This window comes from Myotis nattereri (genome assembly GCF_964212035.1).
Source record: "Myotis nattereri genome assembly, chromosome: 3".
Taxonomy (NCBI): domain Eukaryota; kingdom Metazoa; phylum Chordata; class Mammalia; order Chiroptera; family Vespertilionidae; genus Myotis; species Myotis nattereri.
The window spans coordinates 8,189,227-8,211,121 of NC_138077.1; the positions used below are offsets into that span (position 1 = coordinate 8,189,227).

At 52.5% G+C, this 21,895-nt stretch overlaps 2 protein-coding genes and 1 long non-coding RNA gene across 5 annotated transcripts; 1 reads left to right on the top strand and 2 right to left on the bottom strand.

The window, feature by feature from the left end:
- Positions 1 to 438: 438 nt before the first annotated feature.
- On the bottom strand, positions 439 to 3,832 carry LOC308516970 (cystatin-B-like). Its single transcript, XM_081088020.1, has 3 exons — positions 3,645 to 3,832; positions 1,609 to 1,710; positions 439 to 804 (listed from the first exon to the last, which is right to left on the bottom strand). The coding sequence occupies exons 1-3, from the start codon at positions 3,723 to 3,725 to the stop codon at positions 676 to 678; spliced, it is 312 nt and encodes a 103-aa protein (XP_080944146.1). The 5' UTR covers positions 3,726 to 3,832; the 3' UTR covers positions 439 to 675.
- Positions 3,833 to 7,435: 3,603 nt separating this feature from the next.
- On the top strand, positions 7,436 to 21,118 carry LOC308516978. Of its 3 annotated transcripts, none has more exons than XR_013995794.1 (3): positions 7,436 to 7,578; positions 7,906 to 7,963; positions 20,090 to 21,118. It is a non-coding gene; the product is annotated as an uncharacterized lncRNA (long non-coding RNA). The 3 variants fall into 3 exon arrangements; XR_013995795.1 differs by having other exon boundaries at positions 7,460 to 7,578; positions 20,159 to 21,118; XR_013995796.1 differs by lacking the exon at positions 7,436 to 7,578 and adding an exon at positions 7,663 to 7,823.
- Positions 15,111 to 17,976, bottom strand: LOC308516974 (cystatin-B-like; the record flags this gene model as incomplete). The annotated part of the gene is made up of 3 exons (XM_081088023.1): positions 15,111 to 15,239; positions 15,824 to 15,925; positions 17,896 to 17,976. The coding sequence occupies 3 exons, from the start codon at positions 17,974 to 17,976 to the stop codon at positions 15,111 to 15,113; spliced, it is 312 nt and encodes a 103-aa protein (XP_080944149.1).
- Positions 21,119 to 21,895: the final 777 nt, after the last annotated feature.

The following is a 21,895-nucleotide window of genomic DNA, read 5'->3' on the forward strand; positions in this document are numbered from 1 at the left end:
GGCCTTGGCTGGAGGCTCAGGCTTTGAGCAGGTGCCGCAGCCCAGGGGATGAGCAGCACCGCCTCCCAGGCCGCCGGTTCTGAGCAGCTGTGCAGCAGGTTTGCTCAATACTTTGGTCCCAGCCGTGTCATTGCTGCTACGGAAACAGTGTGACTGAGCACACCTAGAACTCATGGTCTAGACCCGGGTTCACTCAAATCCTTTTACTTACGGAGGCACCCGAGGCCTGGAGACAGGACGCAGGTCCAGAGCCGTTGTTGGAGCGGCTCCTGGGGCCCCGGGTCAACCACCCACTGGCTGGGACCTGGGGCAACCCCGCTGGGCTCTCCTCCTCAGGTGTAGGGTCTCAGGCCCAGGGCATGGCGTGAAAGACCTTTGTAAACAGGACTAGTGGTGGTTATGGTTTCAGATGAAGAAAAAATCCCACAGCAAAGGAGGAAATTTGCAAAACCTTAAAAATGTATTTATTTAGAGATCACTTCAGCCCTCTTGGAAAGCAATTTAGTTAAGATCATTGGTTGGGAGGAAAATCACGCTGTTAAAGTCAGAAGCAGAGATACCAGATTGGCGCAGAGCAGCCCTTCCAGCGAAAGTGGCACAGCATAGAGACGGCGTTCATTTCTGACCCCGACACGCGAACACGTGACAGAGAACCTCCTGGTTCAAAATCCAGAACTAGAAATAGTCCAGCTCGTCCTGCTTGGTCTTGTTGGTCTGATAATTGTGCAAGGCCAAGGCCTTGTTTTCCTGAGGGAAACTTTCAAACACTCGAAGGTGCACGAAGTCATCATCTGCAACTTGAACCTGCAAAGAGAGAGTCGAGTGAGGGGGGCAGGTGCTGCCTTTGACCACAAGTCCCTGTGCCTGGCGGACTGTGTGAGAAAGGCCCTGAGAGCCTGGAGGCCAAGTTCCTTCAGGGCAGCAGTTCTCAACCTGTGGGTCACGACGCCTTTGGGGGTCGAATGACCCTTTCACAGGGGTCGCCTAAGACCATCCTGCATATCAGATGTTTACATTATGATTCATAACAGTAGCAACATTACAGTTATGAGGTAGCAACGAAAATAATTTTATGGTTGGATCACAACACGAGGAACTGTATTTAAAGGGACAGAAGGTTGAGAACCACTGCTTCAGGGCAACAGCCACTAGGGTGGTGACATTCCCATCTTCCTCTTTCGGGCGTAGCAGATGCCAATCACCCAGCCAGCACCCCCGCCATGCTACATTCCCTCCACAGAGCCCTTAGTTGCCTGCAAGGCTCAGTCCTCTCCTCCATGGAGGCCTGCAGGAGTGCATGCACACTCATTTTGTTTTATTATTTTAAAAACATTTTAATGATTTTTTAGAGAGAAAGACAGAGGGAGAGGTACATCGACTGATTGCCTCCTGCATGCGCCCCAACTGTGGCCAGGGATCCAACCTGCAACCCAGGTACCTTGCCCTTGACCAGGAATCAAACCCGAGGTCCTTTGGTGTGCAGGCTGACACTCTATCCATTGAGACACACCAGCCAGGCTACAGACCCCCTTCCCACCCCTGTCCTGGCCCCTGTAAGTCCCCCATCTCCCCACATCTGCATGAGCACCCCTGTAGCGGACACTCCACCTTGATGAAGTAGTTTGTCCCATGAACCAGCTGGCTCCTGTACTCCGTGGCCTTGAAAGTGGGGTACTTCTTGTTTTCCTTCTCCTCCAGCTGGGACTTCACCTAGGGGGCGGAGAGAGGGGAACTCAGTGTCTCCTTCCTGCAAGAGCGACTGACACGGGAGCTGCGGCCTCATGTCAGATGTTACAAACGGACCCATAAGGCCCCCCCTTTACGGATTATTCCTCGCAATCAGGACCAAGCCTGTCAAACCCGTGGCCGGCACGAGGCCTGTGGCCTGCCCGCGCCTTCAGGGAGGGGCCCTAACCAGGGATAAGAATGGAGGGAGAATGGAGTCGGCAGCTGACAGGAAGGAGGGTCAGGAAGGGAGAAGGCAGGTCCCTCCTGCCGCTCCTGTGCCCTCGGCATGCGGCTGGCAGGGTTCTCACTGCAGGCCTACCTGTGTCTCAGTGCTCACCTGTCATGCAAGGTGCCATGTCTGGTCCGCAGGGATCTGACCCTGCAGACGGTGGACAAGCCTACGGGGATGAGTGACACACACAAACGCACACGGGAGTCTGGAAGGAATCACCTCCCTCTTGGCCTGTTTCAGGAGTGGAGGCAGGAAAGCAGGAATGGTGAGAAGACCCAAATGCAGGCGATGGGACTGGGCATGTGGCAGCCTCCAGGCACTGCCCGTGGTGACAGTTCACTGATAGTACTGTGGACCGGGAGAAAGACGGGCTGAACTAGAGCCAAGGGGAGCAGGAAAGGCCTGGGGATGGTGAGGAAGTTGCCAGTTACCACCCTCAAGGGGCCAGGAGACTGCAGAGGGCCAGGGAAGGCCCAGGTCGGACTGGTGGGCCCTACTTGAGGAGGCTGAGCCAGAATTGGGGACTTTGACATCCTCTGGCCAGGGCTCCCTCTCTGGCCTCTGTTCTCCACACCTGCAGCCTCGAGAGCTGGGGGAGGATCAGTACTCGAGGCAGCAAGAGGGTGTCCCTGCCCTGTCCTCTAGGAGCCACAGGCAAGCCCGGCCCTCAGAACTGCCTCCCAGGGGCCATGGTGACCGCCCTCTTACTTGTCACTTTCAAGTGACAGCACCACATCAGGGAGCCCCGAGACAGCCACTCCTCTCTCCTGAGCTGATGCGCATTCACAGTTCACGCAGCAAGTGAGGAATTCCTTAGGCCTGGGACCCGGGAACCTCAGGAGAGGCTGGGCTCCGGAGCCGCGTGGGAGAGGATCCTCGCCCAACTGGCTCACCACCCAGTCCCCACAGATTCCTCATTTTCAAAGTCTCATGGGACGGACTCACCGTCCTTTACTGTGGTCAGATGGTCTAAAGTTTAGACCCTCTCATTAGTCCACAGAGCCAAATATCAACAGGACAACGACTGAAATTTCTTTTGAGAGCCAAATTTTTTAAACTTAAACTATATAGGTAGGTACATTGTTATTCACTTAATTAGGGTTCTCCTAAAGCTTAGGAAGAGCCACACTCAAGGGGCCCAAGATCCGCAAGTGGCTTGCAAGCCGCAGTTTGCCCACCACCGGTCTAAACCACCTGAGCACAGGGGGTGGAGTGGGGGGGTGGGATTCTACTGGGTTAGGGAAGGGGCAGGTTTGTTGGACTTTGTGTCCTCTCAGAACCTGAGCCTTCCTGTGGCCCCAACCTCCCACCTTCCCCAGAACCTTCGGTGAAGGCCCCCCAGTGATGCCCACTTTACAGAAGAGGAAACTGAGGCACAGGAGTCAAGCGCTGCCCAGGGTCTGAACCAGGCTCTGCCTCTGCATCCCAGCCTGGTTTCCGTTTTTGTTTTACTTGCACAAGGAGCACTGGAATAAGGCAGGGCAGAAGTTAGGACCCCTGCAGACCCTGCCCCAGCTTCACTGACCGGAACCGCCCGAGGACAAGCACACCAGGCCCTTCCCTCTAGAAGCCGAGGCCCAGGGTCCCTGTCCCAGCGTCAATACCCTCCGCGTCCCGGCGGGCGCTGCCCCTGTGCGGACAGGGCCGGACCCGACCCGGTCTCGGAAGGACCCGGGATGCCTACCTTGTCGGCAATGGCCTGGATCTCGGCCGTGGCGGGCTCGACTTTGGAGGGCGCACCAAGCATGTGAATGGGGGCGCTCATGGCGGAGCAGCGGGCACAGAGCAATGGCCTGCAAGTGAGATTAGCAGCGAAGGCAGAGCGAGGGTTTTAACTGCGAGCTTGGCCCTCCCTCTGTCGCAAGTCTTGGGCCCAGGTGAATTGGGGCGGAACCACGAGGGGGCGGGGAGGGAAGGGCGGTCCGGTGGGAGGGGCGAGGCGCCAATGCGGGTTAGGAGTGGGGTGGGTGGGGTGGGGGAACAAGTGGGGGAGGGGGAGGGGAGCTGGGTGAGGGATGGCGTCTTGCACAACCTGGTCCCCCAGAGGGCGCCGCCTGGGGACCACTGGCCTGCGCTGCAGTGCGTGTGCCCTGTTTGGTGTTGGTCTTATTGGCCTTGGAGACACGCGGGGGAGGTATCCGGCTCTGCGCACCTCCATAAGGTGCCACTTTCGCTTGTTGATTTTGTTGAGCGGAGGGCGATCCAGACCCAGCCACGGGGTGGGGAGGACTCCCACCTCTCCCTCCTGGCATGCAGGGGAGGCCCTGGCCGGGGTGGTCAGTCCTTTGCAGCTTTCTCCTGTGCACCAAGGGTCCTGGGTTCAACTTCGGGTTCCATATCCCCCTGGGCCCTAAACTGGAGACAACTGATCAATGTTTCTCTCTCACGTTGATGTTTCTCTCTTGCTCTCCCTCTCCCCGCCTCCCTCTAAAATAAAGGGGGGGAACAAAAAATAAAATGATTATATTAAAATCATGTAGGTGGGGAGCCTGGTCCAATAAGAGAGCAAAGATCAGAGAGAACTTTTTTAAATCTGAGACTCACCTGCATGGCAGGGCAGACAGCTGGTTACCAAACATCTGCTCTTCCCATCTTCCTGTGATTTGTCCTCCTCCTCTGTGAAGCTGCACACCCACATCCCAGGCCTGAGTTCTGGAAGCTACGACCTCCACTGCCACACCCCTGCAGGGCAGGTTCCAGGTGGGAGAGACCCAGAGATGAGTGGGAGCTGGACCTGAGAGTCCCCAAGAGCAGGAGGGAGAGAAGTGTGTGCCCACTGGGCTCCAGAAGGAGCTGGGGGACAGAGACTGCCAGGGCATCTTGGAGTCCATGACCAGGCCTGCCTGGCCTCACTCCCCAGCGCATGGGACTGCTTTGCACTTCTCATCTGCAAGACCTGGTCCAGCACCCACCTTGCACCAGCGTGTGACTCAGGGACAGAGTGAAGGGCTGAGGTGTGTGAGCAGAGGAGGCACAAAGGAGTCCAGTGATGAGATGCCTCCCAGGGCCTCAGGTTGGTGTGGAAGTGGCATTCCAGCTGCACCCCCTTACTCACTCCAGGGCTGCACCTCAGGGGCTGCTGGGCCTCTCCCTCCACTGGATGCTGACTGCAGGAGCAGGCCCAGCCTTGCCTTCTGTAGGCTCCCTGCAGAACCCCAATGGGAGTGGCCCATGAGCAGGTAAGTGGGAGAGGCCAGCTTTTCCTGTTCCTGCCAAGGAAGAGCCTAGTTTGTAATTCAAGGAAGGGTGGGAGGCCATGTGTGGAGGGGAACTAGAGACCCCTACAATTCAGTCATAATTGAATGAATGAATGAATGAATGAATGAGTGATGAAGGGGCTACATAGCAGACCTGACAAGCTCTGGGCGCTGCTTGGTGAACCTGAAAGTAACCGCAAAGGTGATTTGATCATAAATACCTAGCTGGGCAGGTCATGCAGGTAATCACATCCTAGGCCTATAGCAGGAGTGGGCAACCCCAGGCACGTGTGCCAAACATGGCACGCCAGTAACTTTTGCTGGCATGCGAAACCGTCTCTTAAAATCTTCCACTAACATTTTTTTTCTTAATATGGACTTTTTTATTTTTCAGATAAATTCAGTGTAGGTGCATCTTAGATAAATAAATAATTTTACATAACAAGTTATCTTAAAGACCATAGACATGGATTGCCGAGAGAGGGGAAGAGTAACTTCATGCCTCTGCCTTAACTCTCCCTGCCTTCCTAGATCCGACCAGTGTTTTCGTTTCATCCACATATGCTTGTGAATCTTTGTTCTCAGTGATGAATTTGGTTAAGTCTCATAATAGGAGTAGCCTGATGGATGAAAGTAGTAGCTCGTGCATATCTCTGCAAGTCATGAAATATAAACCTGATGTAAAATCTCTGTCATCAGTGATGCAGTAGCAAAAGTCCCACTGATAATATCAAATGGAGTCATAAAGTCTTCTGTCGGACTATCAGTGTACATGTATACATTCAAAAATAAATGTATTTTTCATCATCATATACTGTGTTTGAGTCACTCGAATGAATTTTATTATTTCTTCAAGGTTCTTCACATACATACACCTTAAGAGATACCAAGGAGGTGTAGCATGTTCTCAAAAAATTAGGGCTGGCACGCAGAAGCATTTTGAGTCAGAGATTTTGCCGGTTTTGGCATGCTCTCACAAAAAGTTTGCCCACACCTGGCGTATAGCTTCCTTAGTGAAAGACCAGTCTTTCCCGTAAGCCGCCCTTCCCTTGTTCTTATGCATCTAGGATCAGATACCTTTGACAAGTCAGGGTGAATTTCTTTTCCAAACCCCTTGGAGGCATGACCACATTGGCACCATTTATGCTGCTGCTCACATACCATCTCTACTTACTGTAAATGTTAACTATCCTGTACTCACTAATGTAAAGGAAGTGGGTGTTACTCCATTTTGCTTCCCGGTAGTCGACCTCTTACCCGTGTTGTCGCAGCTCCTTGCTAAGGAGGTAAGTGTGGCCTGTGTGTCTCTACCTGGAGAGGATTCTGGAAGCCTCCTCCCGGTGTCTCCTGGAGTCCCTCTGTATGGCCTTTTCCTGTGCTGATTTGCTTTGTGTCCCTTTGCTATATTAGATCATAGCCTTCCATCCTCGTAGCCTAGTAGATCAACAGGCTTGGGGTTCTCTGACATGTGGCCTTTTACAGAAAATATCTGCTGAGTCCATTTTGCATGAACATACACACTACATTGTCACACCTAAGAAAATAAACAATTATTCTGCACTATAATCCAACATCCAGTCCATATGCAAGCTTTCCCAATAGACCCCCAAATGACATAGAGCTTTTTCTTTGAACCGGGATCCAATCAAGATTTGTATTTGCAAATATGTAAAGGAGTATATCCCCTCCTTTATACAGGCGTTCATTCCTTCCTTCATCCATGACTTTAAGTCTGTGAAGATATCAGGACGATTGTCTTGTGAACTGTCTCAGACTAGGGTCGTGATTGTCATTTTGTGCACCCTGCTCAGCCTTCCTGTGTCCTGACAGCTGGGGTGCAGCCCTGAAGGCTGGATGAGGGTCAGGTTTGACTGTCCACAGGTGCAGCTGCTGCGTGGAAGGCCCCACGCCCCGGCCCGCCCATAGTGGCCGTCTCTTGGGGCGGGGACTGATAGCTTGGACCACCTTTTTGTAGCCCTTGTGCCATTTTCTGATGACTTTCGCCCTGAATCAAAGACTCACTGGGGGCTACACAGAGTTTTCTCCAATTCTCCCATTTCCTTCTGTCTGTGCTCGCTGGCTTTCTTTGCTAAAGAACTTCTGTCCTCAACCAGGTTCAACTACCGCCCCCCTAAAGGCGGGCACACGTTTAGTGACCTTTTAATTACAACTGTCCTGTGCTGTCATTGCGGTGTCCGGCCACTACGGGGCGATGGCGTGCGGCCGGGGAGAGGTCCTCCCAGGCGCCTGTGGTCTGAGAGCGCGCCCTGGCCAGGTCGGCGCGGTCCTGTGACGTCACCCCGCGCGACCAGGCGAAGCGCACTGGAGCTGTCCCTGGTATCTGGGGCTCTCAGTGGAGATCGCCATGGTTCCGCGGGTGCAGCTCCCCCCTGAGATCCAGCTGGCCCAGCGCCTGGCGGGGTAGGAGCAGGTGACCCGGGCCCGGGCGGTGAGGAAGCTCCCTGCTCTGGCCTGCCCTCTCTTATTCTCTCCTTCGATGGCCAGCCTCTGTTGCTCAGGACTCAGCCGGATCATGAGGGCAGTGACTCCCTGTTGCAAGGTTCTGCGGGCCCAGCTGTAGAGGGAAGCCCTTCGCAGCAGGGATGCAGCTTGCAGGCCTCATGCACACGGGGCTGCAGCAGCCAGTGAAGCCTGTCTCATGCCGGGTGGGCCGCTGAGTGTGTTGCTTGTTGTGAGGCCTCATTTCTTCAGGGGCTGAAGGAGTTTTTTTTTCTGTTTCGTGCACAGGAGGAACTAGGAAGGACCATCTCCCAGCTCGTCCATGCTTTTCAAACCACAGAGGCACGTGAGTATCCTTACCCCTTGGGGAGGCCAGAACCACTGTGTCAGTAGCTTCCACACACAGAAGCCTGGGTTCTAAGATCTAGAGCAAGAGAGCAGTCCCCATGGTAGCTGGTGTCTGCTGGTGCTTCTGTGTGAGACACTTCAACTCCTATTAACTCATTTACCTAAAATACACTCAGCTCAAAAGTCCAAAGGGCTAATACCCTACATTTTATTTATTTATTTATATAAAATATATTTTTATTGATTTCAGACAGGAAAGGAGAGGGAAATAGAGAGAAACATCAATGATAGAGAGAATCACTGGTCAGCTGCCTCCTGCACGCCCCCTACTGGGGATCAAGCCCAAACCCTGGCATGTGCTCTTGACCAGAATCAAACCACAGGCCGATGCTCTATCCACTGAGCCAAACCCGATGGGGCAATACCCTACATTTTAAAATTAAAGTGGCAAGCTGGTGTGGTGTTACCAAGCTGCTGCACTGACTCTCATCTGATGGTTGTGAAGTTTGTCAGTGAGCTTTTCCTCTTCTGACCATGATCAGCAGTTCTCAACACTGCCGCTAGCCCATGGGGTCACTTGGGGGTCTTTAGAGTCATTTTTAAATTAAATCTTTATTGTTTACTTTATTACACTTGTTCCTCTTTTTTCCCCCCCTAGCTCCCCTCCACCCGGTTCCCACCACCTTCCACCATTACCGCCACCTCACTGTCCTCATCCTATGTGTACGATTTTTGTCCAGTCTCTTCCCGCACCCCCACACCCCTTTCCCCCATGAGAATAGTCAGTCCACTTTCTTTCTATGCCCTGATTCTATTCTATTCACCAGTTTATTCTATTCATCAGATTATTTATTCACTTGATTTTTAGATTCACTTGTTGATAGATGTGTATTTGTTGTTCATAATTTGTATCTTTACCTTTTTCTTCTTCTTCGTCTTCTAAAAGGATACTTTTCAGCATTTCATATAATACTGGTTTGGTGGTGATGAACTCCTTTAGCTTTTTCTTATCTGTGAAGCTCTTTATTTGACCTTCAATTCTGAACGATAGCTTTGCTGGATAAAGTAATCTTGGTTGTAGGTTCTTGGTATTCATCACTTTGAATATTTCTTGCTACTCCCTTCTGGCCTTATAGTTTCTGTTGAGAAATCAGCTTACAGTCAAATGGGTACTCCCTTGTAGGTAACTAACTATTTTTCTCTTGCTGCTTTTAAGATTCTCTCTTTGTCTTTTGCTCTTGGCATTTCAATTATGATGTGTCTTGGTGTGGTCCTCTTTGGATTCCTTTTGTTTGGGGTTCTCTGTGCTTCCTGGAGTTGTAAGTCTATTTCTTTCACCAGGTGGGGGAAGTTTTCTGTCATTATTTCTTCAAATAGGTTTTCAATATCTTGCTCTCCCTCATCTTCTGGCACCCCTATAATTCTGATGTTGGTACGCCTGAAGCTGTCCCAGAGGCTCCTTACACTATCTTCGTATTTTCGGATTCTTTTTTCATTTTGCTTTTCCGGTTGGGTGTTTTTTGCTTCTTCACATTTCAATTCTTTGACTTGATTCTTGCGCTCCTCTGGTCTGCTGTTGGGTGTCTGTATAATATTCTTTATTTCAGTCAGTGTATCCTTAATTTCTAGTTGGTTCTTTATCACAACATCGAGGGTCTCATTAGATTTCTTGAGGATCTCACTACATTTATCGGTAGTTTTTAGAAAATTATTGAAAGACCTTAAAAGTGTGGTTTTGAGCTCTATATCTTCCATTTCTGACATCTGCTTCCTGTTTCTTTGTCTCCGCATTTTTTATGCTTTCTTGGTGCAACTCCTAGTGGTCTCTATGTGCAGTGTTGTTGTAGTTAAGCCTAGATTGTTGTAGGTAATACTGGCGTGATTTGACCTCCAGGCCAACTGGCTGTGAGAATCAGCTGTGTCTGCAGTGAGAGAACTTCTGTCCTCTAGGGAGGTGCTCATCTAGCCTTTGCCTGAGGCTATTCGGCAAATGGCTCTGTGCAGGGCTTGGGCGGGGCGGGTCGCACGGGATCAACAGGGTGGGCTGTAGCGAGCAGTTATGGCTGCTCTCAGTCCCATCCCCAGGGGCTCTGCCTCTCTGAGTCCCAGCAACCGCTGCAAACCTCGGAGAGAAAGCTGCCTTCGAGTTCCGACGGAAGCCAGACAGTCCCGCTTCTCCTGTTTGAGTCTGGGTGCCTAAAGACTCGCCCGGATCTGGAGCTCAGAGTTTTCAACGCCCTTCCGATTGAAAACGCCAACCGCGCCCTCAGCCACCAGTCTGCTCTGCATGCACTCCGCACCTTAGTATTTGACTTCAGCACTGTGCCTCCTCTGAGTCTCGGTATGCGTTTCTGTTTCCTCCTAGTTGTAGGACTTCCACTCAGCCAGCGTTCCTGTGATTCTGGGTGATGTCTGTTCCGTCTTTTAGTTGTATTTTTGAAGTGGTTGTTCGAGGCAGCAAACTCCAGTGTTAACCTATGCCACCATCTTGGTTCCCCTCAGCTCGGGCATCTTAATCTGCTCTTTAGAGTCTTGATGTCCAGACCCTCCTGTCCTTAATTGGACTCTGAGGGCGGGGCCTAGGCACCAGCATTTGCCTCCCTCTGTTGCTCTAAGGGTAGCCAGCGTCGAGGAGCATCACTGGCATAGGCACTAGGACCATTGCTAGTGGTTTATTTCAGACTTAAATAGGCAAAGGATCAAAATTTACTGGGGGTGGGGGGGATGCACAGAAATCACAGAAACTACTTTCTCAACTTGGCAGAGTCTCACTGCATTGGAGTCATTAGTGGAGGAGAATATCTACCTTCTGTACTTTTACCTTCTCAGAACCTGCAGAAGAGTGTGCTCTGCAAAAGGCAAAGTATAGAGTGTTCACCTAGTGACACAGGAAGGAGTCAGTGAACGCAGGCCCGTCCAGTGCTGAGCCATCTGATCAGCTCTTTGCTGTTGGGGAAGCCTTAACGGGAGAGAAGAGATGCCCTTTGTGTCCTGGTGTCAGGGTGTGGAGAGGGCTGGTTTCTCCAGAGGCCTCTTTCTTCGGCATGAAGATGCTGTCTCCTCCCTGTGTCCTCACGTGATTGCCCCTCCATGTCTGTGTGCTGATCACATCTTATAAGGACACAGTCTGATTGGATGAAGTCCCACACAGTGACCTTGTTGTGTCTTAACTACCTCTTTAAAGACCATATCTATAATAATAATCCACACTAATAAAATACAAATATGCTAATTGATAGTACCTTTGCTACACCTTAAGCCACACCCACCATCCAAGCAGAGTGACTATATGCAAATTAACCCAATCAAGATGGCGGCCAGCATCCATGGAGCTGGAGCAAGCAGGAGGCTTGGTTGCCACAATGATGGAGGAAGCCAAGCTTCCCCTCTGTGGCGGCCAGCTCTGAGCTCCACTCAAAGCAACAATGTTTCAATTATAGAAGGTCAATAAACCCCAGATACCTGCTTTCAGCTGGCCGTGGCCACGGAGCTTGAGTGAGCAGTAGTCTTCCCTCCTGGCCGCCCTGGCCGGCTCTGAGCTCCTCTCAAAGCTACAAAGTTTAAATTATAGAAGGTAAATAACTCCTAGAGTAAAAAAAAAAGAAAAAAGAAAAAAAGGAGAGGCTGCGAGCTTCCGTTGCGGGGCTTGGCCTGCCTGAAAACGGCCCTCAGCCCCTCTCCCAGACTGGCCAGGAACCCCAGTGGGACCCCCCACCCTAAAGGGGGTGTGGCCAGCGTGAAAACAGCCATCAGCCCCTCACCCAGGCTGGCCAGGTACCCCAGTGGGGAACCCCACCCTGAAAGGGGTGTGACCAGCTGCAAATAGCCATCAGCCCCTCATCCAGGCTGGCTGGCACCCTAGTGGGGACCCCCACCCTGAAGGGGGCATGACCAGCCTACAAACTTCTATCAGCCCCTCACTCAGGCTGGCCAGGCACCCCAGCGGGACCCCCACCCTGATCCGGGACACCCTTCAGGTCAAACCCCCCGCCCCCACCATGCGCCAGGCCTCTATCCTATATAATGAAAGGGTAATATGCAAACTGACCCTAACAGCAGAATGACTGTGAATGACTGGTCACTATGACACACAATGACCACCAGGGGGCAGACGCTTAGTGCAGGAGCTGCCCCCTGGAGGTCTGTATGCTCCCACAGGGGGAACTCTGCTCAGCCACAAGCCAGGATGACGGCTGCCAGTACAGTGGTGGTGGGAACCTTTCCCGCCTTCTCAGCAGCACTAAGGATGTCCAACTGCAGCTTAGGCCTGCTCCCTGCTGGCAAGAGGACATCCACCAAGGACTGCTGGTCTGCCAGAGGGATGTCTGACTGCCAGCTTGGGACCGTTCCCCCAGGGAGCGGGCCAAAGCCAGCAGGTGAACATCCTCCAAGGGGTCCCGGACTGCAAAGGGCAAAGGCTGGGCTGAGGGACACCACCAAGTGCACAACTTTTTGTGCAACAGTCCTCTAGTCTATAATAATAAAAACATAATATGCTAAGTAGACCAGAGGTCTGGACGAAGCTGGGGCTGCCAGGGAAACCCAGGTCCTGGGTGCCAGAGGGAAGCCGGTGCTGGCAGCCAGGGGAAGAAAAGCCTACTCTTACATGAATTTTCATGCATTGGGCCTCTAGTATACATTATATACATATATTTTATATATATATATATATATATATATATATATATATATATATATATATTGATTTCAGAGAGGGAGAGAGAGAGAGAAACATCAATGATGATAATCATCGATTGTCTGCCTCCTACAAACACCCTCACTGGGGATACAGCCTGCAATCTTGGCATGTGCCCTGTCCTAGAATCAAGCTGACCTGGTTCATAGGTCAATGCTCAACCATTGAACCATGCTGGCCAGGCAAATATCTCCCTCTTAAAGAAAGGGCCTGCCTTGCCCTGCCCATCATGCCCCAAGTCCCCTCCCCGCCAACCCACTCTGGTGCAATACCCACTCCGGGTTCCTGCAAGACCTGCCATGGGATCAGGAGGGTGGGGCTCTCTTTCCTGGTCCATCCCTGCTAGATTGTAAGGACAAGCTCTAGTCATCCATCAGGTGTCACTGCCCCTTCTGGGTTCTAATTCCTTCACACCTGGGTGGTGACAGCTCTGGTCCTACTAGCCCAGCAGGTACTATACACCCTCACACATTTTTGTAGATAAATCCCCAGGTCATCCCCAAGTAACAGGCTTTGTGAGAAAGCCAAGGAGAGGGCGGGAGGTCGCGGCATCTGCTTTGTGTCGGAAGCGCCTGACTCTGCCTCTCAAACCCACGCTGACCGCCCTGTGCTGCTTAGTGGTCCCTGCCTAGACAGCTGGAGAGTTAGGGCCTGTGACTCTCAAGGGTGGGCGGGTCCCTTTGTCGCTGTCTTCTTGGTGCTGGGGAAACAGATGGCACTGACCAGTGACTTGAGTGCTTAGTAAAAGTGGTGGGGTGGTCAGCACCCCCAGGGGGACGTGGAGGGAAGGGACGCCATTACCAGCTGAGCCTGAAGGGCTCACTGGCAGGCCAAGTACCAGGACCCAAAAAGCATCCTGTAGAAGAGAGGTCACTGCCAGGAGACCCCGAGGTAGTCCCTGCAGCAAGTGCTGGGGAACGAATGGCAAGGAAGAACCCACAGGTCAGCACCCAGAGCCCAGGGTGGGCAGCGGAGAGGCTGGGCAGATGGAAGAGTGCAAACCCAGCATTGGTTCCCCAAATCCTCTGCCAAGGGGTCCCCCAGACTGGCTGTGGTTGACGGTCTTGTGCTATGTTTTCAGTGAGGTGAAAGTCACAGGAAGGAAGTATACCTGAGTCACTTCAATTGCACATCCCAGGGCATTTGTACCTCCCAGCCTTGTGTAACTGTCTCCCCTTTCCTGTCACAGATGCCTCATCACCCTGGGCACAACCCACACCCAATAAGCAATCACCCATTTCTAACCAGGCGGAGCAGGGCATGGCTGTCAGCTCTGCTTAGCCCCCTCAATGTCGTCTCCCCCTGCCGGTCCCTGAAAGTCCCAGGTGGGAATGGTGTTCCATCTTCTGTTCAGTGCAGAGTTGCTTGACATGAAGAGGGTGTTATGAATGTTTTATTCTTCCAGTTCATGGAGGGACATGGACGCACACAGCTCACTGTGCAGAGATTTCTCACTGCTGCTCTCCAGGCTCCGCATGCTCACCGCCCGCCCTTCCATGTTCCTCAGGACCTCAGGACACAGACAAAACGCCACAGGCCCCAGGGGAGCTGAGTGGGGTTCAGGAATGTCAGACCGACATTAACCCTCAGGAACACATATTCTACCTTGACCCTGAGCCACGCAGATAGAAATTTTACCAAACAGTCATTACTCCTATGATGTCAGGGCCCTCTTTTTAATCTATTTCACACAAACATGGGGCAAACCAACCAGGCACTGACCGCACTGACAGGCAGAACCCTGTTGAAACGGGCCCTTCCAGAGGCTCAGGCTTTGAGCAGGTGCTGAAGCTCAGGGATGAGCGGCACCGCCTCCCAGGCCTCCGGTTCTGAGCAGCTGTGCAGCAGGATTGTGCAACACTTTGGTCCGTGCCGTGTCATTGCTGCTACGGAAACTATGACTGAGCACATCTGGAACTCATGGTCTAGAACCGGGTTCACTCACATCCCTTTACTTAAGGGGGCAACCGAGGCCTGGAGACAGGACGCAGAGTCCACGCAGCGGAGTCCAGAGCTGTAGTTGGAGCCACTCCTGGGGTCCTAGGTCGACCACCCACTTGCTCGGACCTGGGGCAGCCCCGCTGGGCTCTCCTGCTCAGGTGGAGGGCCTCAGGCCCAGGGCGTGGCCAAAAAAGACCTTTGTAAACACGTCTAGTGGTGGTTATGGTTTCAGATGAAGAAAAAAACCCACAGCAAAGGAAGAAATTTGCAAAAACTTCAAAATGTATTTATTTAGGGATCATCTAAGCCCTCTTGGAAAGCAATTTAGTTAAGATCATTGATTGGGAGGAAAATCACGCTGTTAAAGTCAGAAGCAGAAACACCAGATTGGTGCAGAGCAGCCCCTCCAGCGAAAGTGCACAGATTCGAGACCTCATACATTTCTGACTCCAACACGAGAACACGTGACAGAGAACCACGTGGTGAAGGTTCAGTTCAAAATCCAGAACTAGAAATAGGCCAGCTCGTCCTGCTTGGTCTTGTTGGTCTGATAACTGTCCAAGGCCAAGGCCTTGTTTTCATGAGGGAGACTTTCAAACACTCGAAGGTGCACGAAGTCATTATCTGCAACTTGAACCTGCAAAGAGAGTCGAGTGAGGGGGGCAGGTGCTGCCTCTGACACCATGTCCCTGTGCCTGGCGGACTGTGTGAGAAAGGCCCTGAGAGCCTGGAGGCCCAGTCCCTTCAGGGCATCAGCCACTAGGGTGTGACATTCCCATCTTCCTCTTTCGGGAGTAGCAGATGCCAATCACCCAGCCAGCACCCCTGGCACGCTACATCCGCTCCTCAGAGCCCTTAGTTGCCTGCAAGGCTCAGTCCTCTCCTCCATGGAGGCCTGCAGGAGTGCATGCACACTCCTTTTATTTTATTATTTTAAAAACATTTTAATGATTTTTTAGAGAGAAAGAGAGAGGGAGAGGTACATCGACTGATTGCCTCCTGCATACGCAACAACTGAGGCCAGGGATCCAACCTGCAACCCAGGTACCCGCCATTGACCGGGAATCAAACCCAAGGCCCTTTGGTGAGTAGGCTGACGCTCTATCCACTGAGCCACACCAGCCAAGGCTACAGGAACCCCTTTAAGCACCCCTTTCCTGGCCCCTGTAAGTCCCCCATCTCCCCACATCTGCATGAGCACCCCTGTAGCAGACACTCCACCTTGATGAAGTAGTTAGTCCCCGCGACCACCTGGCTCTTGTACTCCGTGGCCTTGAAAGTGGGGTACTTCTTGTTTTCCTTCTCCTCCAGCTGGGACTTCACCTAGGGGGCAGGAGAGAGGGGAACTCAGTGTCTCCTTCCTGCAAGAGTGACCGACACCGGAGCTGCGGCCTCATGTCAAATGTTACAAGGTGACCTCTAAGCCCCCCCTTTACGGATTATTCCTCACAATCAGGACTAAGCCTGTCAAACCCGTGGCCGGCAGGAGGCCTGTGGCCTGCCCGCACCTTCAGGGAGGGGCCCTAACCAGGGATAAGAATGGAGGGAGAATGGAGTCAGCAGCTGAGGTTGGGAGGGAGGGTAAGGAAGGGAGAAGGCAGGCCCCTCCTGCTGCTCCTCTGCCCTCGGCATGCGGCCGGCAGGGTTCTCACTGCAGGCCTACCTGTGTCTCAGTGCTCACCTGTCGTGCAAGGTGCCATGTCTGGTCCGCAGGGATCTGACCCTGCAGACGGTGGACAAGCCTACGGGGATGAGTGACACACACAAACGCACACGGGAGTCTGGGAAGGAATGGCTTCCCTCTTGGCCTGTTTCAGGAGTGGAGGCAGGAAAGCAGGAATGGTGAGAAGACCCAAATGCAGGCGATGGGACTGGGCATGTGGCAGCCTCCAGGCACTGCCCGTGGTGACAGTTCACTGATCGTACTGTGGACCGGGAGAAAGACGGGCTGAACTAGAGCCAAGGGGAGCAGGAAAGGCCTGGGGATGGTGAGGAAGTTGCCAGTTACCACCCTCAAGGGGCCAGGAGACTGCAGAGGGCCAGGGAAGGCCCAGGTCGGACTGGTGGGCCCTACTTGAGGAGGCTGAGCCAGAATTGGGGACTTTGACATCCTCTGGCCGGGGCTCCCTCTCTGGCCTCTGTTCTCCACACCTGCAGCCCATAGAGCTGGGGGAGGATCAGTACCTCAGGCAGCAAGAGGGTGTCCCTGCCCTGTCCTCTAGGAGCCACAGGCAAGCCCCGCCCTCAGAACTGCCTCCCAGCGGCCATGGTGACCGCCCTCCTAATTGTCACTTTCAAGTGACCAGCACCACATCAGGGAGCCCGGAGACAGCCACTCCTCTCTCCTGAGCTGATGCCCATTCACAGTTCACACAGCAAGTGAGGAATTCCTTAGGCCTGGGAACCCGGAACCTCAGGAGAGGCTGGGCTCCGGAGCTGTGTGGGAGAGGAACCTCGCCCAACTGGCTCACCACCCAGTCCCTACAGATTCCTCATTTTCAAAGTCTCATGGGACGGACTCACCGTCCTTAACTGTGGTCAGATGGTCTAAACCACCTGAGCAAATGGGAGGGTGGAATGTGGGGGTTCTATCGGATTAGGGCAGTGGTCGGGTACTCATTAGTCAACAGAGCCAAATATCAAGAGGTCAACGATTGAAATTTCCTTTGAGAGCCAAATTTTTTAAACTTAAACTATATAGGTAGGTACATTATTATTAACTTAATTAGAGTACTCCTCAGGCTTAGGAAGAGCCACACTCAAGGGGCCAAAGAGCCGCAGTTTGCCCACCACTGGTCTAAACCACCTGAGTACAGGGGTTGGAATGGGGGTGGGGTTCTATCTGCGTTTGGGAAGCTGCAGGTTTGTTGGACTCTGTGTCTTCTCAGAACGTGAGCCTTCCTGTGGCCCCAACCTCCCACCTTCCCTAGAACCTTCGGTGAAGGCCCCCCAGTGATGCCCACTTTACAGACGAGGAAACTGAGGCACAGGAGTCAAGCGCTGCCCAGGTCTGAACCAGGCTCTGCCTCTGCATCCCAGCCTGGTTTCCGTTTTTGTTTTACTTGCACAAGGAGCACTGGAATAAGGCAGGGCGGAAGTTAGGACCCCTGCAGACCCTGTCCCAGCTTCACTGACCGGAACCGCCCGAGGACAAGCACACCAGGCCCTTCACTCTCCAAGCCGAGGCCCAGGGTCCCTGTCCCAGCGTCCATACCCTCCGCGTCCCGGAGGGCGCTGCCCCTGTGCGGACAGGGCGGCACCGGACTCAGGCTCAGGGGGACCTGGCCGCCTACCTTGTCGGCGATGGCCTGGATCTCGGCTGTGGCGACCCGGGTTTTCGAGGTCCCACCAAGCCGCACCACGGGAGCGCTCATGGCGGAGCAGCGGGCACAGAGCAGTGGGCTCAGAAGGGAAGGGCAGCGGGCTCAGAGCAGTGGGCTCAGAAGGGAAGGGCAGCGGGCACAGAGCAGTGGGCTCAGAAGGGAAGGGCAGCGGGCACAGAGCAGTGGGCTCAGAAGGGAAGGGCAGCGGGCACAGAGCAGTGGGCTCAGAAGGGAAGGGCAGCGGGCACAGAGCAGTGGGCTCAGAAGGGAAGGGCAGCGGGCACAGAGCAGTGGGCTCAGAAGGGAAGGGCAGCAGGCACAGAGCAGTGGGCTCAGAAGGGAAGGGCAGCGGGCTCAGAGCAGTGGCCTGTGAGTGAGATTAGCAGCGAAGGCAGAGCGAGGGGTTTTAACTGCAAGCAGGGTCCTCCCTCTGTCATAAGTCCTGGGCTCAGGTGATGCGGGGCGGAGCCACTCGGGGGCGGGGAGGGCGGTTTGTTGGGAGTGGCGGGGCGCCAACGCCGGTTAGGGGTGGGGTGGGGTAGGGGGGGTGGAATGGGGTAAGGGGGTGCGGGCAAAAAGTGGGGTAGGGCGGGGGGGGGGGAGCTGGGTGAGGGCCCGCATCTTGCACAACCTGGTCCTCGCGGAGGGCGCCACCTGGGTACCACTGGCATGAGCTGCAGTGCACGTACCCTATTTGGTGTTGGTTTTATTGGCCCCGGAGACACACTGGGGAGGTATCCAGCTCTGCGCGCCTCCAAAAGGTGCCACTTTCGCGTGTTGATTATGTTGAGCGGAGGGCGATCAAAACCCAGCCATGGGGTGGAGAGAACTCCCACCTCTCCCTCCTGGCATTCAGGGAAGGCCCTGGCCGGGGTGGTCAGTCCTTTGCAGCTTTCTCCTGTGCACCAAAGGGTCCTGGGTTCATATCCGCCTGGGCCCTAAACTGGAGACAACTGATCAATGTTTCTCTCTCACGTTGTTTCTCTCTTGCTCTCCCTCTCCCCTCCTCTCTCTAAAATAAAGGGGGAAACAAAAATCAAATGATTATATTAAAATCATGTAGGTGGGGAGCCTGGTCCAATAAGAGAGCAAAGATCAGAGAACTTTTTTTAAATCTGAGACTCACCTGCATGGCAGGGCAGACACCTGGTTACCAAACATCTGCTCTTCCCATCTTCCTGTGATTTGTCCTTCTCCCTGTGAAGCTGCAAACCCACATCCCAGGCCTGAGTTCTGGAAGCTATGACCTCCGCTGCCTCACCCCCTGCAGGGCAGGATCCAGGTGGGAGAGACCCAGAGATGACTGGGAGCTGGACCTGAGAGTCCCCAAGAGCAGTAGGGAGAGAAGTCTGTGCCCACTGGGCTCCAGAAGTAGCTGGGGGACAGACACTGCCAGGGCATCTTGGAGTCCAGGACCAGGCCTGCCTGGCCTCACTCCCCAGTGCATGGGAATGCTTTGCACTTCTCATCTGCAAGACCTGGTCCTGCACCCACCTTCCACCAGCGTGTGACCCAGGGACATAGTGAAGGGCTGACGTGTGTGAGCAGAGGAGGCACAAAGGAGTCCAGTGATGAGATGCCTCCCAGGGCCTCAGGTTGGGGTGGGAGTGGCATTCCACCTGCACCCCCTCCCCCATCCAGGGCTGCACCTCAGGGGATGCTGGGCCTCTCCCACCACTGGGTGCTGACTGCAGGAGCAGGCCCAGCCTTGCCTTCTGTAGGCTACGTGCGGAACCCATTAGGAGTGGCCCATGAGCAGGTAAGTGGGAGAGGCCAGCTTTTCCTGTACCTGCCAGGGAAGAGCCTGGTTTGTAATTCAAGGAAGGCTGGGAGGCCAGGTGTGGAAGGGAAGGAGAGACCCCTACAATTCAGTCATAATTGAATGAATGAATGAATGAATGAATGAATGAATGAATGAATGTGTGAATGAAAAAGGGGCTACATAGCAGACCTGATAAGCTCTGGGCGCTGGTTGGTGAGCCTGAAAGTGACCACAAAGGTGATTCCTTCATAAATTCCTAGCTGGGCAGGTCTTGGGGGTAATCACATCCTAGGCTAGCTGTGGGCAACCCCTGGCACCCGTGCCAAACATGGCATGCCAGTAACATTTGCTGGCACGCGAAACCCTCTCTTATAATCTTCCATTTACAATTTTTGTGAACAGATGAATGACTTAAATGTTCAATTACAAGTAACTGGCAAGACACTTGATGTTACGTTTGGTTTCATAAAGGCTTTTTGAAAAGAAACTGGACGTCTTTCAGAGGGATGTGGATGGTGAGAGATTTAGATATTTCCCAAAAGTCAAGAGGCACATCAAAGACCTCCCAAAGACCTTCTGTCAAAGCCTTCAAAAGCTGTTTTTAAACATCATCGAGTCAACTGTTGAGCAGTTCTCAAGATTTGCGAAATTTGGAGAAATGGAAGAGACAGCAAAATTCATGAAGTTTCCAGACAGCATGAAATTGGAGGAACTAAACTTACAAATGTTTTCATGGATAGACATAGCTGACTGAAATGCAATTGATTGGATTTCAGAGTAGCTCAATTTGGAAGCAGAAATTTATTGACCTTAGAATTGACTTGGAAAACATTGAAAGAAAGGGATTAGAGAGAGGAGTACCAGAGAGAAGTGTTGAAAATGAACTATTGAGGACTTGGAATGCGATTCCAGAAAATTTTTTCTGTTTCAAAAATGTTTTTATCCACATATATTTGTGAATCTTTGTTCTCAGTGATTAATTGTGTTAAGTCTCGTAATAGGAGTAGCCTCATGGATGAAAGTAGTAGCTCGTGCATATCTCTGAAGATCATGAAATATAAACCTGATGTAAAATCTCTGTCATCAGTGATGCAGCAGCAAAAGTCCCACTGATAGCCGAGGCCGGTTAGGCTCGGTGGATGGAACGTCGGCCTGCGGACTGAGGGGTCCCAGGTTCGATTCCGGTCAAGGGCATGTACCTGGGATGCGGGCATATCCCCAGTGGGGGATGTGTGGGAGGCAGCTGATCGATGTTTCTCTCTCATCGATGTTTCTAACTCTCTATCTCTCTACCTTCCTCTCTGTAAAAAATCAATAAAATATATTTAAAAAAAAAGTCCCACTGATAATATCAAACGGAGTCATAAAGTTTTCTGTTGGAGTATCAGTGTACATGTATACATTAAAAAATAAATGTATTTTTCATCATCATATACTGTTTTTGTGTCACTTGAATGCATTTTATTATTTCTTCAAGCTTCTTCACATATGTACACCTTAAGAGATATCAAGTAGGCATATCATGTTCTCAAAAAATTAGGGTTGGCACGCAGGAGAATTTTTGAGTCAGAGATTTTGCCGGTTTTGGCATGTATTCACAAAAAGGTTCCCCGTGGCCTATAGCTTCCTTAGTGAAAGGACAATCTTTCCCGAAAGCAGCCCTGCCCATTGTTCTTATGCATCTAGGATCAGATGCCTTTGACAAGTCCGGGTCCATTTCTTTTCCAAACCCCTTGGAGGCATAGCCACATTGGCACCAGTTATGCTGCTGCCCACATACCATCTCTACTAACTGGAAATGTTAACTATCCTGTAATCACTAATGTAAAGGAAGTGGGTGCTTCTCCATTTTGCTTCCTGCTAGTCGACCTCTTACCCGTGTTGTCGCAGCTCCTTGCTAAGGAGGTAAGTGTGGCCTGTGTGTCTCTATCTGGAGAGGATTCTGGAAGCCTCCTCCCGGTGTCTCCTGGACTCGCTCTGTATGACCTTTTCCTGTGCTGATTTGCTTTGTGTCCCTTTGCCATAATAGATCATTGCCCTCCATCCTCGTAGCCCAGTAGATCCACAGGCTTGGGGTTCCTGACACAGAAAATATCTGCTGAGTCCATTCTGCATGAACATAAGCACTACATTGTCACACCTAAGAAAATAAACAATTATTCTGCACTATAATCCAACATCCAGTCCATATGCAAGCTTTCCCAATTG